This window comes from Helianthus annuus, chromosome 1, assembly GCF_002127325.2.
Source record: "Helianthus annuus cultivar XRQ/B chromosome 1, HanXRQr2.0-SUNRISE, whole genome shotgun sequence".
Classification (NCBI taxonomy): domain Eukaryota; kingdom Viridiplantae; phylum Streptophyta; class Magnoliopsida; order Asterales; family Asteraceae; genus Helianthus; species Helianthus annuus.
This window is the reverse complement of record NC_035433.2, coordinates 124,648-142,867: the sequence shown is the minus strand read 5'-3', so window position 1 is coordinate 142,867 and position 18,220 is coordinate 124,648. Positions and strand designations below refer to the sequence as shown.

At 40.2% G+C, this 18,220-nt stretch overlaps 2 protein-coding genes across 2 annotated transcripts; both read left to right on the top strand.

The window, feature by feature from the left end:
* The first annotated feature begins 7,756 nt into the window (after positions 1-7,756).
* LOC110941595 (CBL-interacting serine/threonine-protein kinase 14) lies at positions 7,757-9,510 on the top strand. The gene has a single exon (XM_022183250.2). The coding sequence runs from the start codon at positions 7,969-7,971 to the stop codon at positions 9,316-9,318; it is 1,350 nt and encodes a 449-aa protein (XP_022038942.1). The 5' UTR covers positions 7,757-7,968; the 3' UTR covers positions 9,319-9,510.
* A 1,714-nt stretch (positions 9,511-11,224) lies between these two features.
* Positions 11,225-13,805, top strand: LOC110934329. Its single transcript, XM_022177462.2, has 2 exons — positions 11,225-12,959; positions 13,356-13,805. Exons 1-2 carry the CDS (start codon positions 12,488-12,490, stop codon positions 13,364-13,366), a joined length of 483 nt encoding a protein of 160 aa, XP_022033154.1. The 5' UTR covers positions 11,225-12,487; the 3' UTR covers positions 13,367-13,805.
* Positions 13,806-18,220: the final 4,415 nt, after the last annotated feature.

Here is an 18,220-nt window from a genome sequence, read left to right as displayed (position 1 = left end):
GATGAAGATGACGACCTGGAACGTCCTGTTTCCCTGGAAGATGGTCTGGTTGTGCTTCCTGACCTTGTTGTGTTGGACACTGGCATTCTTCATACCTCTGCAGAGGTAATGGAGATGTTGACCGGTGTTGAATTGTAAATCTTTGATCAAGTTTGCTTTTTGTTGTTCCCCGTTGTGTGGGCAAATGTATAAGTACTTGGTTTATTTTTTACAGACCATGATGAGAACCATAGAGCTCCATGCTGGTCTGGTAGTAGATAGTTAATGTGCCTATTACCAAGGCACCCATCTGTTAGCGCTGAATTTTTTTTTGTCAAAAACGACGTGTTTAATGTAAGTTGTTTGTTTTGACGTTGGTATGTTGTATACTCTGTATGACTTAATATATATTAAGTAGAAGGTGTGTTAAGTATTGTGCATGGGCGTTTTTATTTGAACTTTAATCGAAGGATCGAAGTTTTATTTCAACTAAATAGGAACATCTTTACAAAGATTGACCAAAAGGTCGAAGAAACAATGTCCTATTCTAAAGACAAAGGAAAATAGAAAATATTTGTGTCTACGCTTGGTGAAGATCACATATAGCACTTTTTGAGTTGAGCCACGTTCCAGGAGCGGGGTATGGGTGTACCATCTACGTGTTCCAATGTGTATGCCCCTTTCCCTAACACCTCCTTGATTAGGTATGGTCCCTCCCAGGTGGGGCCCATTTTTCCAGTGTTTTCAATCTTGCTGGCCTCGTTGTCTCTTAGAACGTAATCGCCTACTCGGAAGGTGACGGTGGATGCCCTTTTATTGTAGTAGCTTGCCATTGCCTGCTTGTATCTTGCTTCACTTATAGCCGCTGCCTCGCGTCGTTCTTCCAAAAGGTCGAGGTTTTCCCTAAGGCGCTGGTCATTGTCATCCGGTGTTGTTAAACGCCTTAGAGACAGTAATCCAACCTCCGCTGGGATCATTGCTTCCGTGCCATATGTCAGGACAAAGGGTGTCTCTTTGTTGCCTGACTTGGTCGATGTGTGATGGGCCCACAGAACAGTTGGTAGCTCGTCCACCAAGCATCCGACTTCCCTGTCCAGGTGCTTTTTGAGTCCATCCAGCAGACTCTTACTAGCTTATTCCACCTATCCGTTGCCCTGGGGATGGGCCACTGAGGTGAAGATTTGTTGTATTTCCAGCTTTTTGCACCATTCTTGAATGGTTTTATCGGCGAACTAAGTCCCGTTTTCGCTGACCAAATACAGCGGTAAGCCAAACTGACATACTATGTGCTCCCTGAGGAACTTTTTTACGTTATCTGCCCCGATTTTTGTCAAACACTTGGCCTCGATCCACTTTGTAATGTAGTCGATTGCGACGATAAGGAACTTAACCTTGCCTGGTACTGAGGGGAAAGGGCCTACGATGTCCACGGCCCATTTTTGGAAAGGACTTGCCGCCGTTACTGGTATCATGCTGTTTTTGAGGCGTAAGGTCTGTGGAGCCTAACTTTGACAGCTCATGCACCTATGTAGCTCCTTGACCGCATCTTCATGCATGCCTGGCCAATAATACCCAACATTTGTTATATTTGCCACCACCGAACGGGGTCCGGCGTGAATGCCGCATATCCCTTCATGTATTTCCTTGATCAGGTACTCCGTTTCTAATGGAGAAACACAGCGCATGAGTGATCTGAGGTATGATTTGCGGTATAACATTCCGCCCTGCATCTCGTCCTGCAAAGCTTTGGCTTGTACTTTTCTCGACGCGCCTTACGAGGCTGGCAGCTCCCCTTTTGTCAAGTACTTTATGAGGGGCGTCATCCAACACTCTTCTTCACTCTTAGTAGCTGATACATCCCCTTCCGTTGTTGAAGGGGTGTACAACGTTTCAATTCTTACTTCGTGTTCCATCCCGGACATAGCAAGTTTGCTAAGCGCGTTAGCAACTTGATTCTTTCCCCTGTGAACATGTGTCAAGGTCACGTTGTTGAACAAGGCGATTAATCTTTTAGCTTTGGTGAGGTACTTAGCCATTGTTTCATCTCGTGCCTCATAAGTTTCATTAATCTGGTCGTTAACCAATAACGAATCCACATACGCGTCCACTCGGGTAGCCCCCATGGCGTGCGCCATGCGCAACCCTGCTAACAACGCTTCATATTCTGACTCATTTTTGGAGCACTCGAATTCAAACTTCAAGGCGTACATTAACTTAACGCCCTCTAGACTTACAAGCATTAAACCTGCTCTGGCCCCTTGCAACTGGAGGATCCGTCCGTGTATAACTTCCATGTTTCGTTAGCAATGCTTGTTTCTGGCTTCTCACAACTTGCTTATGGGATTTGTTCCCCCTCTGGGATCTCGGTGATGAAATCTGCCACTACATGCCCCTTTACAACCGTTCTTTTACGGTATTCAATGTCTAGTGCTCTCAATTCAATTGCCCATTTTGCGAGCCGCCCCGAGATCCATGGTTTGTTTAATACCTGCTATAGTGAATAGTTTGTGAGTACTTGGATTTTATGTCCCTGTAAGTATCTCCGGAGTCGCCGAGAAGCATGAACCAGGGCCAGCACCAACTTTTCTAGTGTAGGATACCGCGTCTCCGAGTCCGTGAGAACTCTACTAATGTGGTAAATCGACGTTTGTACTCCGCCACGTGCTGCCATTAATACGGCGCTGACTGCTTGGTGGGCGGCTGCCAAGTACATCTTCAGTATCTCGTTTAGCTGATTGGCTGTTAAAGTTAGCAGGTGTGCAAGGAAATGCTTCATCTCTTGCATCCCCTCTTCGGCCTCCGCCGTCCATCGAAAGTTGTTTTTATTCAAACAATCTTTTAATGTCTTTATAAAAGGCAACGATCTTTCAGCGTGTTTGGCTAAGAATCTGTTTATAGCCACCAGCCTACCATTCAAGGTTTGAGCTTGCTTCAGGGTGCTTGGCGAAGGAATATTGGTGATGGCCATGACTTTCTCAGGATTTGCCATGAAACCATCGCGTGTGACGATAATTCCAAGGAAGACCCCAAAGGAGCACTTCTTTGGGTTTAGCTTGATGTTGTATTCTCTTAACGTTCGGAAGGTTTTTTCAATGTCTTACAACATTTTTTTCTCTTCCATGTTTTTAGTCACGAGGTCGTCAACATATACCTCTAGATTACACCCAATCTGTTTTGCAAGCGCTTTATCCATCAGCCTTTGGTAAGTTGCCCCGCGTTCCTCAAACCAAAGGGCATTTTTGTGTAGCAGGATATGCCGACATCAGTGAAGAAAGTTGTATTTTCTTCATCTTCCTTTGCCATTTGAATCTGGTGATATCCCTTGTAAGCATTAAGGATACATTTGAAGCGATAGGGGACTAGGGAATCAACCTTAAAGTCGATTTCAGGTAGTGAATACGTGTCCTTGGGGCACTCCTTGTTCAAGTCTGTATAATCAACTCACATCCTCCACGTGCCATCTGTTTTCTTGACCATGACCGAGTTAGCTACCCAGGTATGGTAATTTGTTTCCCTAAAGATCGCCGGCTCCCCGCCTCTGTCAATTTCAATACCTCCTTTACGATTGCCTCTTTCCTGTTAGGGGCTATGCTATGCCTTCGTTGAGCTATTGGTTTGATTCCGGGTAAGGTGGATAACCGGTGTTCGGCTCTATCACGCGGTATGCCGGTTATGTCCCCATGCTCGAAGGAGAAAATATCCATGTTCTTGCGAAGTAGCATCTTGAGGCTCTCCTTTGTTTCTGGGGACAGGGTGTCACCAATGATGATCATCTGATCCGGGTGGTCGGTGTTCAAAACCCATCTTTCTAGTCCTATTACTCCTGTCGGCCCTTGCCGACATCTCTTTGCGTTCATTCCTTCGCCGATATGGTCGCGACACGCTGTTACTACCCCCCAGGGGTCGGGAACTTCATAAACCCTCGCACTGTTGAAACAATGGCATCGAGGTTACCCAGTGTGTAACGTCCGATGATGACGTTATAGTGATTCTGACCTGACTACCAAGAAGTGTATAATTATTGTCCTTTCGCATGGCGCCTCCCCAAACGTAACTGGGAACGTGATTTGTCGAATAGGGTCCACCTTTTCTCCCGTAAAGCACTTGATAGGGGCGTGAATTGGTTTGAGGAGCGCCCGGTCCTCTCTTTGCATGCGATTGAAACAGTGCTCATAGATTATGTCCTCTGAGCTTCCTGTATCTATCAATATTCTTCTCATATGGTAATCACCTACCGCCGTAGTGATTACGAGCGGATCTGTACTTACACAGGTATCCCGCTGTCTAGGACCAGCACGGATGTCGACCGACATCCATGGTTCAAGGATTTCGAATCCTCTATTTGTTCCTCTTACATCCTAGACGTAAACCATGTTCATCTCTCGTTGTTTCTTGCTTGACTTTCCCTCTTCGTCCTTCACTACTGTAGGACCTTGTTTGATGTCTTTGACCAGGTGTGCTAACTTACCTGACTTGACGTAATATTCGATCTGCTTTTTTAATTGATAGCAGTCATTAGTGTCATGTCCCTGCCCTTTATGATACTCACAATACTTGGAAGAGTACTTTCCAACTGAGTCCTTCAAGGGCTTGGGCGGGTTGAGCTTGAGGTTTTCGGATGCCAGGATCTCCAAGGGCGTCTTGCTCAATACGGGATAATCAGTCTTCGTTCCGCCCGTAGAATAGTCGCTCTTTGACACCGTGTTTCGAGGCCTGTCATATCTGCCTTGGGACTCAGTATGAATCCCCTGGAGAACCTTCCACTCTGACTTTTGATCTTCCCACCACGTCGGTCAGACTCCTCCGCCGCACGGTACGATTCTTTTTTCTTGTTCGCAGCGTGACTGTGACGCACATAGACTTTGGCAATCTTCATGATTTATTTGATGGTGTCTGGAACGTTATTCATGTTATGTAATTTTCTAAGGCGCTCATCATCATTCACGCCTTGCAGGAAGGCGCCGCATGCCAAATCTTGGGTTAGGCCAGAAATGGCGATGCTTTCCTTGTTGAATCTTGTCAAGAAGTTTTCCACCGTCTCATTATCTCGTCAGCGTATGTGTAGAACTTTGGTTCTACCTTTGGTATGCCTTCGTTGTTGGCTAAATTGTTGCGAGAACTTTGTCACCAACTCTTCAAAGCTGTCAATTTTTCCAACCGGGAGGCTATTCCACCATACCCGTGCTGACCCCACCAGGGTCTGTACGAACATCTTGCACCACAGAGGCATTGGCCATAAGGCGACTTCCTCTGCGCTTCTGAACAAATTAATTTGATCATCATGATCACTGGTTCCGTCATATTTTCCCACAATAGGTGGCATCTTTGGTTTCTCTTTGATAAGGGCCTCCGCTATACGTCTCGAAAACTTGGATCTGAACATTATTTCTGCTGGCTTATAAGTCCTGGTCAGTTCTTCATCGTCTTCCGAGCCAACCGGTATTATTACAGGTGCACCTTGAGAATTTTGAGGGGTGACTGTTTGACTCGGTACTGAAGGACCCATTTGACTAGAATTCGGCTGCTGCCCCCATATTAACCGTGTTCCTATCAGGTGTAGGCATTGTATTCTGTCCAGACATGGCGTATGGACTGTAGCCCCCGTGCCAAAACATATGTTTTGGGTATTGAAATCCCCACTGGGTCATCTGGTTTCCTTCAGGGGTAACTCCATACATGGGTGGAGGCTTGTACCCGTATGGTGGCATGTAGTAGTATGGCGGGATATAGGCCTAGGCCTGATTCCCCGGGGTGATTGGGGTGTTCAAAGCAGCCCTGAGCATCGTCACCGGTTGGTGAGGTGGTGTGGTAATCGCCGTTGTGAGGGCCGCTGAATACAACGGGGGAAAACTGGAAATTGGCTCCTGGTGAGAAATACTGTGCTGCCGTCCCGTCCGCAGTCGTGTAAACTGGCTGGGTTGGTCTATAGTAGTGATTCCTTGTCCCTGAGGCCGGCGTAAACGTGGGAGAACCAGAACTTAGAGGTGCCCCCTGTGTTGAGGCGGTTGAAATCGTCGTTGCTACCGCTGTTGTAGCGGGAGACAACGTATCCCTAGTCCTAAGAGAGAGAACCCAGCTCTTGAAGACGTTGTGTCCACTGGCCCCTGTTCATAACCCGGAGGTAATTCTACATCAAACTCGAGCACTAAAGACCTAGTAACCACTGGGGGCCGAGACTGTCGTAGTAGTATTCATCGTCGTTGTGCCTCCTCCTTCAGCAACAGAAGTTAGCACGGTGCTAGAGATTGCAATACCTTCGTTCGGAGCACTCATCGTGGTAACAGGCTCTTTTGTATTTGCAGGTCCCACGGATGGCGCCAATGTAAGAACGGTACCTAAACACGTCCCTGAGCTGGTTGATCCGATGATAAGTGATCTAATCCTTGGTCTGCAAAACAAAACACCGTTAGAACTCGTTACAGGAACGGGGTTATTCATGTAACCACAATTCGGCGTGAGAATAAGTATCTGCTTTGTGAGAGTAAGTAGAATGAATTGAGAGAACAATATCTCTTACCTTCGTGATGATCCCTCTATTTAAACTTATGAGCGATTTTAGGGTTTCCGCATATTTTGGGAAGTCAGTTAGGCAACTCCTATTTTATCGGAGATTTATATGTATGGAGATATACGAGAATATCTTCCCTATTTATGACTTATTAAAGGTCAATGTTTGACCCGGAATGACCAATCAGGTCATTCCTCCAAATTGCACAACATTCTTTCACTGATTAATCTCTCTCAATTGAGATGCACGAGTAACCAGCAAACCCCACAATTATCTATATCTTAAAGATAAAGGTCGGTGGACCTTTCTCTTTAAACCTTCACCTTTTAATACATATACATGCTAACCCTCAATCTTTAACAACCTTTCTTTTTTAACCTTCAATGTATGACAACCTTATATATGTGGACCTTTCTCTTTAAACCTTCACCTTTTAATACATATACATACTAACCCTCAACCTTTAACAATCTTTCTTTTTTAACCTTCAATATATGACAACCTTCATATATTGTAATAATACAGTAATTTAGTAATTTATATGAAGCCTAATAATAATCATTAATATTCTCATAATGATTTATATGAAGTGTAATAATAATCATTTACATTCTCATAATCTTTTGTTTAGAAAAATAAAACAACATTAATCAAAATACTTTACAACCATTACCAAACTAGAGCAATTCTTACATATCATCTTTGTCATAAATCATAACAATTATATTTGAAGTAAATTGAGCAATTCTTACATATTTTTTAATTTATTTCTAACCAAGTTAATGTTACTAACGCAATATGTATAACAAAGTAAAATACGCGTCACATCACGTGTGAGCATCACACGTTAATGTCATTATCGTATCCCATGTAACGAAGTTACAGACGTGACGTTGCCGCCGCAACGCGCGGCACTGGCTAAAATCTAGTTCTACACAAATTGAAAAGATACGACACATTTATCTCAACTATGAGATATATTATAAAAAAAATGATTTCATTGTTTGGACTTAAAACATTTGGTGATTGTGAAAACCAGATTATATCTCACATATAACATGTCTCTATCTCAACTTGATAAGTTTAACCAATTATATTTGCTATTCAATAATGTAGAAAGTTTGGATTATAACAAATACTTTCAAAGGTAAAAAAAATCCATTGAAAAACATGTGACATATAGTCTCACATGTATTTTGCTTTACGCAACCGTGTCCAACACATCTAAAGATTCAAATATCACCAAAGCGTTACGCTGCCTGCTATGTATACCACCAGACCAAGCACACAAATTGTGTACCCTTATCATGTTGATAAGTAGAGTTAATACTTTTTCTTGAAAAGTAAGTAACCCAATAAATACCCAACTCTCAACATCCAAACATGTTCCCTTTATTTATTTTTATTTATTATATAACCTTCTATACTCTCTCCCTCTCTCTCATCATCTCTCAGATCCATCACCCTTTTCATGTTACCTAATGCCGGAAATCCAATACGCCGGCGACGAATCCACGTCGGAAAAAACCCTCTTCGGAAAGTACGAGGTCGGCCGCCTCCTGGGCTACGGCGCGTTTGCTAAAGTCTATCACGCGCGTGATGTACACACAGAACAAAGCGTTGCAATTAAAGCTATCAACAAACAAAGAATTATTAAAGGCGGACTCGCAGCGAATGTTAAGAGGGAGATTTCTATCATGCGCCGTTTGCGCCACCCGAATATCGTGCGCCTGTTAGAAGTTTTAGCCAACAAAAAAAAGATATTTTTTGTTTTAGAATTCGCTAAAGGCGGCGAGTTGTTTAACAAAGTGGCGAAATCACGGTTCAGCGAAGATCTCAGCCGTAGATATTTCCAACAGTTGATCTCAGCCGTTGGTTATTGTCACTCACGCGGAATTTTCCACCGGGATTTGAAGCCAGAAAACTTACTCTTGGATGAAAACTGGAATTTAAAAGTTACCGATTTCGGATTATCTGCTGTCACGGAGCAGATCCGACCCGACGGACTCTTACACACGCTGTGTGGAACGCCTGCTTACGTGGCACCGGAGATATTATTGAAAAACGGTTACGACGGAGCTAAGGTGGACATCTGGTCATGCGGAATCATTCTGTTCGTGTTGAATTCCGGTTATCTTCCGTTCAACGATCCAAATCTCATGGTGATGTATAAGAAGATTTGCTCCGGCGAGTTTCGCGTGCCGCGGTGGACCTCGCCGGATTTGAAACGGCTGCTGTTTCGGCTGTTGGACACAAATCCGAAAACGCGAATAACCGTAGATGAAATCATTAACGATCCGTGGTTCAGAATCGGTTACACGGAGGTCAAATTTCATCACGATTACTTCGAATTGAAAGACGACGATGACGATGATGATGCCGTTGCCGTTGCCGATGCTAACGATTCATCATCCGAAGGATCGGAATTATCCTCCGGCGGAGATAATTTGAAAATAATGAATGCGTTTGATATAATTTCGTTTTCTTCCGGTTATAAGCTGTCTGGATTGTTTGATGAGCAAGAGGACGGTGAGCGGTTTCTGTCGGAGGAGTCGCCGGAGAAGATAGTTGAGACGGTGGTGGCGGTGGCGGAGGGGGAGGGGTTGACGGTGGTTGTACGGAAGCAGTGGTGTGTGAAGGTTGTTGGAGGGTATAAATGTAATTTCGCAATGGTTGTAGAGTTAAAACGGTTGACGGAACAACTGGTGGTGGTGGAAGTTAGGGTGAGAGAAAGTGAAGTGGGGCCCAGTAATCGTATATGGAAAGATAAAATCAGACCGGGTTTCTTAAAAAATAATTTGTTATATAAAACCGGACCGGCCGGTTCTTGATGAGTCATGAGTCACGAGTCGCGAGTTATATTCAATTATTGGCGTTTGCTTGATTGGTTCTTCTTGGCACCTTCTCACGCCATGATGTTTTGTCGATATACAGAATTCAATTTTTTAATTGGAAGTATATAATAATTTACTTGCAAATAATTTTGTTTTTATGTTATATTATTTAATAGGTTTTATAGTGAATTGTTTATATGATTCCATCTAGATTCTTTGATTCCTGATGAATGGTACATTGGTGGTTCAAAATCGTTTTCAACTTGATTCCTGATGAATGGTACATTGGTGGTTCAAAATCGTTTTCAACTTTTTTTTTTCTTTTTTTGTTTTGGCTAGGTGCCATTATATATATGTCCAAAAGTTGGAATTAGATACTCTTGTTCGTTTAACACTATACGGTGTAGCGATTTTTTGCGTTGTGCGACATGTGGACGCTACGTCAACACGTATCAGAAATTGGTGTGGTTCAAAAACAGAAGTGAGACGGAGCGTGAAAGGGTGACGTTATTTAACACGTGACACACACGTTTTATTATTATTTTATATTTATAAACTTTAAAAAATCTATTAAATTTTAAAAAGAATCATTAATACTAATATAATAAATAAGCCAATGAGGTAGTGGTGGAGTGTTTGAGAAAAACTTGGTGTTCCTTGTTACCCAGGTTCGACTCCCACTCTCCCCATTATTTTCTGCGGCATCCAGGTGAATGGCGAATACGGGTGACCCGGTTCGTCTTGAATGGAAGGCAAGGATTTACCATTTCACCAAAAGCAAATATTTAGGCCCATTTTACCCATTGCGTTTTAGGATATACATTATGACCCAGATTGCTCGTTATAAAAAAAAAAAAACCCGGATTAACCCATTCATAAATCATTCTGAAATAGCCAAAATTGCCCCTTTCAACAGAGCAAACAAGAAGCTCAATATCTGAGAATACAACTTACCTTGACAAAATATTCGTCTACTTTTAACAAGCTAGGATATAAGAGCTTTAACAACTTTTAACAAGTAAATCTATCATGGTCAAGCCCGCTGCACATCGTTTATTAAGTTGTGCATCAGCAAAACTAGGGGTGTAAACAAGCCAGGCCGAGCCTGAGCCCGACTAGGCTCGAGCTTGGCTTATCATGTTTTTATGAAGATCAATGTCGCACCCCACATGAATTCAGCACAAAAAAATTCAGCATTCTAGAACTTTTCGCAGCCGTATTGTCGCTACAACCTACGAAAGCTGCATGGATAACTTCGAAACAACTCATATTTTTTCTAGAAACTTAGGGGCATTAGAAAGACTAATTTCAAGCCAAGAATGGCCTAGAAAATGTTGGAAATGGCTGCATAAAAATCTGCCACAAGAACCCTCTAGAGTTTAATAATATCATGATATTTGTAAAGAATTCTCTAGAAACTATGCTAGATCTTTTGTAAAGAGTGTTCTAGAACATTCTAGATAGGCTTGCAACTAGTATAAATAGGGATGTTGGGGTCTCATTTGAGACATCCCTAGCAACTTGTAAACACAACTCTCTCTTGTAACCCTCCTATGTGCAATATAAAGCTTTTCACTTGTATACTTGTGTTCAAGTATTACAAACGACCCACTTGCGATTCAACGTTCCCTTCCTAGGCTTCCATAACCAAAACTAGGGGTGTGTATGGGTGGGTTTAGTCGGTTTGGCCCAAAATCAAAACCATAATCGTGATGTCGGTTAATGAATAACCATAACCATAACCGATCAGTTATGGCAGTTTTGGTTAATTGGTTTTGAAGGTTATAGTGGATCGGTTATTAGTGGTTAACCGTTAATTTAGGCCTAGTTAAAAAATAGCTCAAACTTTTTTTAACACTAGATAAATTGTTATTACATATTTATATATATTAGTATATTACATCGTATTAAAAAATACATATAATTTATATATTGATAACGTTTATTACCTAATATTCAAAAAAGTGATATGACACAGTCCATAAATTCAAATAAACATTCAACCAAAGGATAAGAAATAAACCGTAAATACTAAAACCGTTCAACCAAAAACATCAAATATAAAAAAAACGGTGAAATGTCCTAAATCAAACAAAGATTTTACTACATGCCAGTTCAGTTCGATTATGGTGGGTATGGAAACATTGATAAACATAACCGACCCACCGGTTTTTTATTTGGTTCGATTTTTCGGTTCGGTTTTGTTGGTTAATTAGGTTATGAGTCAGTTAAATCGGTTTGTTGCACACCCCTAACCAAAACCCAATGAAACTAAGACGATAAGGCTTACTTAGATGGTGATCTAAGGTCGCATGCTAGTTGAAGAACTAACTCCGTGACACCAAGCTCGAGATCGGCTTGGTTCGAGCCTATTTATTTAAGCTCAAGCTCGGCTCGCGCGTAAAACCCAAAGCCTGAGCTCGACCCAGCTCGAACTTGTTCCGGTATCGCACCGACATTCTCTTTTCAGATTGTATAAATATAACTATTTTAGTTTAAATTAATAAATAAATGGGCCAGTGGATAAATCCGTAACTTGTGAGATTAATCCTATAAGCGCAGTATCCGGTGACCGAAGATTATTGATGCCAAACAGAACTGATAGCAAGAGTTAAGGGGGAGTCTGTAAGTGCAACTCCTGCTGGTAACTGTGCTTTATCAGTTCTGTGTAAGAAAGTCAAAGCCCAAGTCAACATTATTGATTAAATTCGGATGGAAGTGAGTCTAATGGGTCCGAACTTATGTGTTGATAAATTCGGATAAAGTTATGTACTGTGTTGTCCGAACTTTTGGACATGGATGCTCAGAATTTAGGGTTTTGCCCTAGCCTATATATATGGGTGTAGAGGTTAGAATTGGGCATCTATCCATAACATTCATTCATCTTAGTGAGAATGGATCTGGGTGATCAGCTTTGTGCAACCTCTCACAAACCCTAGCTATTCCTCGACAGTGTGTGCACATTTCTAGAGAGAGAGAAAGAGTGACTATGTGTTAGTGAGAGAAAGCTCAGTTTAGATCTTTGTGATCTAAACCAACTTGTAGATGATGTCTACTCTTTCAGTTTGTAGTCTGTGATGACTTATTCGTTAATAAAGAGATTCATCTTCTACATCGTTCTATCTTTTATGTTTATGATTGTTCTTCATGTCTGGAATCAAGTGCAATGTTGATGTTCGTCATCGGTCCGGTGCTTTCACATAAAGCTTTAAAATTGACTCGTAACGAATTCGGAGGAATAAAATCTAGAGTTGAGGAAATTGGCCTCAATATTGGATCTTCAACACCACCAAATCTCAGCCGTGCTATTGAAGATTTAACGAAATTGGGGGTTGAAGAAAATTTGAGAAAACACATGAACAGGTATGAAAATTTGATTGAATATTTCGAGGGTATGAAAGAAGATTTAAAACAAATGTGCAACAAGTTGTATAGAATTGAAGAGCTTGTAAACGGGCTTCAGTTGGAGGGATTAGTTGATTTTTGGAGAATCCGAAAGCAGATACCGTTGCATGGAGACGAGTTGGAATGTATGAGTCAGTTGATGAGTGAGCATAGAGTAGTTATTGACGAGTTTATAAAATTAGAAGAAAAAGTCGAACGCACAAGGGAACGTATTAAACTTCTGATGCAGCAAGGTAAACCTTCCTACAGATTAAACTCAATGATACCTAACATTTTATGTTTAAAAGCCTGTTTGACCCGCTCATTTTATATTATGGACTTAAAGTGTCTCAGCTGTGTTTGGTTGTACATAAAGCGTATTTGGTTGTATATAGAGCTATGTACAGTGCTTGCTTTGGAGACCTAAACGCCTCACGCTTTTTAAAACTAAGTGCATACGTTAACTTGTGGTTTGAGCTTGTTGGTTGTGGGGATCTAATGTTTTTAAAGTCATTTCTTTCTAAATTTGCCAAAGTAATCACTTAACTAACATTTGATATCCATATGGCATATGGGTATTTGTTTGACTTTATATAAATTCACAAATAGTTCAACTACAATATTTTCTAATATTATATTTATTTTATCAGAAAACCGTTGATAAGATTAGGAGCAAACATGGCAGCTAGAGTCGAGAGGATGGGTAGGTGAAGTGATTTTGACCAATCTACCCCTGGGGGATTCAATAATTAGACACTTTCAAGAACGGTGAAACATATGAGGTAGTACTCTACTTTGGAATCATTGAGAAGATTTTCGATATTAGTAAGAAACTTGAACATGTATACAAGATTTCGATATTAGTAAGATATTGTGATTTCATAAGCAGAATCTTTGTAGAAGGCAGATGATATCAAACCGTTTGTTCTCGCTGACTTTTGCAAAGGCGGTATGATAGTAATCAAACAAGGAACGGGTAAGATAACTAAAATTCAAATGAAATGGACTACTTAAGATAGATTAACGGCTCGTCTTCAAATACAGATTCATCACCAATACAAACTGTAGGGCGATCCAAACATGAATCGGGATACAGAAATCACCACATGTTTCAAGTTTAGATTCCAAAGAACACCACACAAATATGCCAAATTTGTGATAGCAATGGAACAATTAACTTACCTCACAATCCATTGAGAGAAAATTAACCAAAATAAATTTCTTACTCAAAACTCACTGCCGTCATTATTATGCTTTACAAATTACATATAGAAAAGAAAAGAAACTGATGAAAACCTACCACTACTTAGGAACAAATCTAGTACTATCTTTTTAAGCTAAAAGTACAATTAACTAAAGCATAAGAAATAAACTAAAAAAAGGTGCTAGACTTTTTCAAGCAAAACATGGGGACGTAGGGTTGCATGGACTAACCAAGCAATTAACCGCTACAATCTTCAACAGGTCAGGTCGGGTCGCGAGTCTACTTGTTTGTTACTACTGGGTCCGTTAAGTGTAACACCCCGAGAATATTAAACTATATATATGTGTAATATTTATGAAAATATATATATAGTGAAAATAAAACTAGGGATATTTAACCTAGTTAAATATATATTATAAATGATGAAGAATCAATAGATTCTAAACCATTGTATAAACCTTAAAATTTGAGGGACCAAATTTGGACATAATTGAAATTGTTTTTAAAAACAAGAGATAGGTTCAACACACCACTTGTGTGTGTAATTCCCTGATCGACTAAACCCAGAGAAACAGAGAGTTCCTTTTATAAACCCTAATCTCATCAAAACCTCTCAAAATCAAAGAAAGAAATTGATTTGAAATCAAATTCAAGCTAAATTCGTGATCACTATAGTTAGAGGATCACAATGTATGTTAAATTTTGATCTTTGATGATGTTTTGAATTGTTATGAATTCTCATAATTTAAATTCTTGAATGAAAATTTGATGTTATGGCATAATTGATGTGATTACAATTCTAGGAACAAGTCCTAGAAAGAATTTAGTGATTTTGTATCATAACTTAGAGAATTGATGATTTATCATATATGTAGTATATGAGTCTTTGAGTAAAAGGATAAACACTTGGATGATAGTGGTAAATTGATGTTATTTTGTGACATCTCGGGTTTTCCCGCACTAGTTTATTGTACGATGCTATTACGTGAGACTATTATTTGAAATTTAGAATTTATAATTTTTGTGCATTACTTGTGTTTGGGTAAAAATGTGAAGCATGTATAAACATATAACATCTATTAAAAAAATTATCATGTGCAAGAAAGTGGGGGTAAGCCGAAACCCTTTGGTTTCGACTCGAGACCTTTGGTTCCGAGTCCTGATTCTAGCTGGTTCCGACTCCTCTTATCCTCAACTATTGGGTCCTGTTATGGCAAACTCAGCTTATGATCAGATTTGTAACATCAAAATATGTTAAACATGTTAACGTATCAGTACCTAAATCATTTGCAAGCTTATCCGTGTCTAAATCCTTATTATTTCTTAAAATGGCATAATGGTCAAAGTATGGCATAATAACAGAACATGCGCAAAAACTCAGTTTACTAGTATGATCGTGTAATATAACCTTAGAGGGTTATGCTACATCATATTACGATCATAGCGGAACCTTAAATCAGTAGTATACTAGTCTAATTCAGTTTATAATCGAAAGTCAATCCAGAAGTCAAACTTCACGACTTTCGGTTGCGAACCGACCTTAAAACTGGAATTGACGAGCCAACATGTTTACACATGTTCTAATAATCATTACCAAGTTGTTTATGTGTTTAAACGTATTTTAGAACATCTTTAAACTCAGGTCGTAATTATTTCAAAATCTGACCCGTTGACTTTTTAAAACATTAATATGTTGACTCGTCAATTGACCAAGCAAACGTGATTCTTAGGAGGTTCCCTTTTGAGCGATTAACACCTACCTAATTACGATCACATAGCCATGTTCGTTGCGAACAATGGCTGGACCAATAAGGTCTAAACCGAAAGTCAAAGCGTTTATCGAAAATGCTTGACTTTCGGCTTTAAAAGCCTACTAAATGAACAAGTCACGAAAGGAACACTTACAAGTGGTCCTAGGGACTGAATAGAACTCAAAGGGATGTTCCCAATTGCCCAGGAACTTTCACAAGAGGAGATAGAAGAATTTTTAGAAATGGTGCAAGTAGGAAAAGAATGGATGCACCTATTAATAGTGTTTGGAGGATCTTTGGGATGATTACAGGTGTTATGGGGATTCAAGGGATCACTACAAGTGTCCCCTAACGTGTCACAAAGAGCAGGGAAGCCCATGGTTTCGTTTTGGTGGTTTGTGACAGCTTGGAGTGGCCACCAAGCAAGAATTTCGAACTGGTGAGGGTATGGCTACCTGCGACGGAAAAGCCTTAGCCCTTCATGGGTCGTCGCGGCCTCAAATAAGTTTCCAAAGTTGGCAGTTTTAGTCCCTATGCTCTAAAACACAATATAAGTTTCATAATTTGCACTTTTAACCCCTTAAGACCAATTTTAGGCATACCCGAGAGTATAACCGAACATCATAAGGCTTCCGGTTCGTTAAAAGGTCACTCAGAGGTATAAATTAACATGTTGACGCTTTTAACCCCTTTAACTTGCAAACTTGCATGTATTATCATTTAATGGCACAAAACCCTAAATGGCCAATGTTAGGCATTCCCGAGAGTATGATTGCACATCATGAAGCTCTCGGTTCGTTAAAAGGTCACTCAGAGGTAAGAATTTACATGTTGACGCTTTTAACCCTTCGTCGCACAAACTTTCAAACAATTACGCAAACGTCTCCTCTCATCCAACAAGTGGCTCATTTGAGAATACAGACACCTTGTAAGGTTACTTAGAGGCTTAGTTTCAGCATGTTGACACTTTTAGTCCCTCTGTAAACATAGTTTTCATTTTTGACGAAAATAGTCCCTCTTAGCCAACTTTTGACATAATTAGGATTAGGGACACGTGTCAATACATTATTGGACACGATTTTACGAGGTGTTACATCCTCACCCCCTTAAAAGAAATCTCGACCACGAGATTTGTTCAGAGTAATGCGGTTAGTTCCGTATCATAGTAGGTTTCAACCTTTCAAGAGTATCCTGGGCTACAAAGGGAATCCCATTTCACATTTACGAGGGAAACTTGGAACTTTCAAATTCCATGGTCCATAATGGACAAGGTTTTTCAATAAACCTTAAGCTCACGTTTAAATGTCATGGCGAAACATGACAAGTGCTTATCAGCTAAGCACTTTGCTGGAAATTTTCTAGAGTTAAGAGTATATTTAGTATCTTAATCCGATAATATAGACAACAGTACTCCATGATGTTATCCTTCTATAGCTTAACTTGTCTAAATTATAAATCCTTAATTGACAAGAAGCATCGACTTAGTAAGTTTGTCGACTATAATTCACATCGCGTCATTGCCACGATTTATCTTAGGTAACTTGGAGATTAGATCCATTGTTACCATTCCCAAATCTATGTGGGATTTTCCAGTTCATTATGCATACCAAAAATGGTCTATGATGTTCGACTCACTTGCGCACATTCTAAGAATTATGCTTCCTAGGTGGCTACGGACTTCTCATGTCCATCCACACAAAGGTCTTCAGCTTTCGACTTTAATTCGTCAGAATTTACTTGTGTCATGTGGATGACACATCCTCCATTCAATTACTTGGATACCTTAAGCATAAAAGCTTCTTCGTCCATAATGGTTGTTCTTCCATGAATGGTGAGTATATCACCAGATGTGGATTTAATTTCGATAGGTTTTCTTACTGCAAACAGTGTGGATTTGATTTTTGAACTAACCAATCCTTTTTTTTATTCATTTTCATCCTTAAAGTTGACAATTTATTGCGACTTTCGTCTTTTAAAAAAATGGCCCTCAGGAATGAAAATAGCAACACTTCTAACTTTTAGGATGAAATTGACACCTTAGCAATTAGGGATGAAAGTCGCGAAAGTGTCCAAACTTAAGGGACGAAAATGACATTTTATTCAATGTTTTGTAAAATTTCAGCTTTACCGTTACAACATTCTTATTTTCATCAACGTTATGTTTCGATCTAAAAAATAATAATACACTGCAACGCGTGAACTCTATAATACGAGTAAGTTTTAAAACTAGTTGTAATAGATTCTTCCAAATAAAGCATGATTACATGTATTGGTGATTTTGTTCAATGCACCAAACAAGTGGAAGTGTGGAAGAAAGCAATAAAGTGGAAGGTGGTGTTTGTTTTTTTCAAGAAGAGCTTCCTCGCCTCTTCTGTCTGCACCGTGCAGACGCGAGAAGAGGTTTAGCCTCAGAAGAGTGTTTGTTTTTTTTTTTTGAGAAGTGCTTTTTACCTCTCCCCAGCCTCTTTCTGAGGAAGAGATAAACCATAAGCTTCTTGGAGCAGACGTTTACCTCTTCTTGCCACCACCTTCACCTCTGCCACCACCTTCACCTCCGACA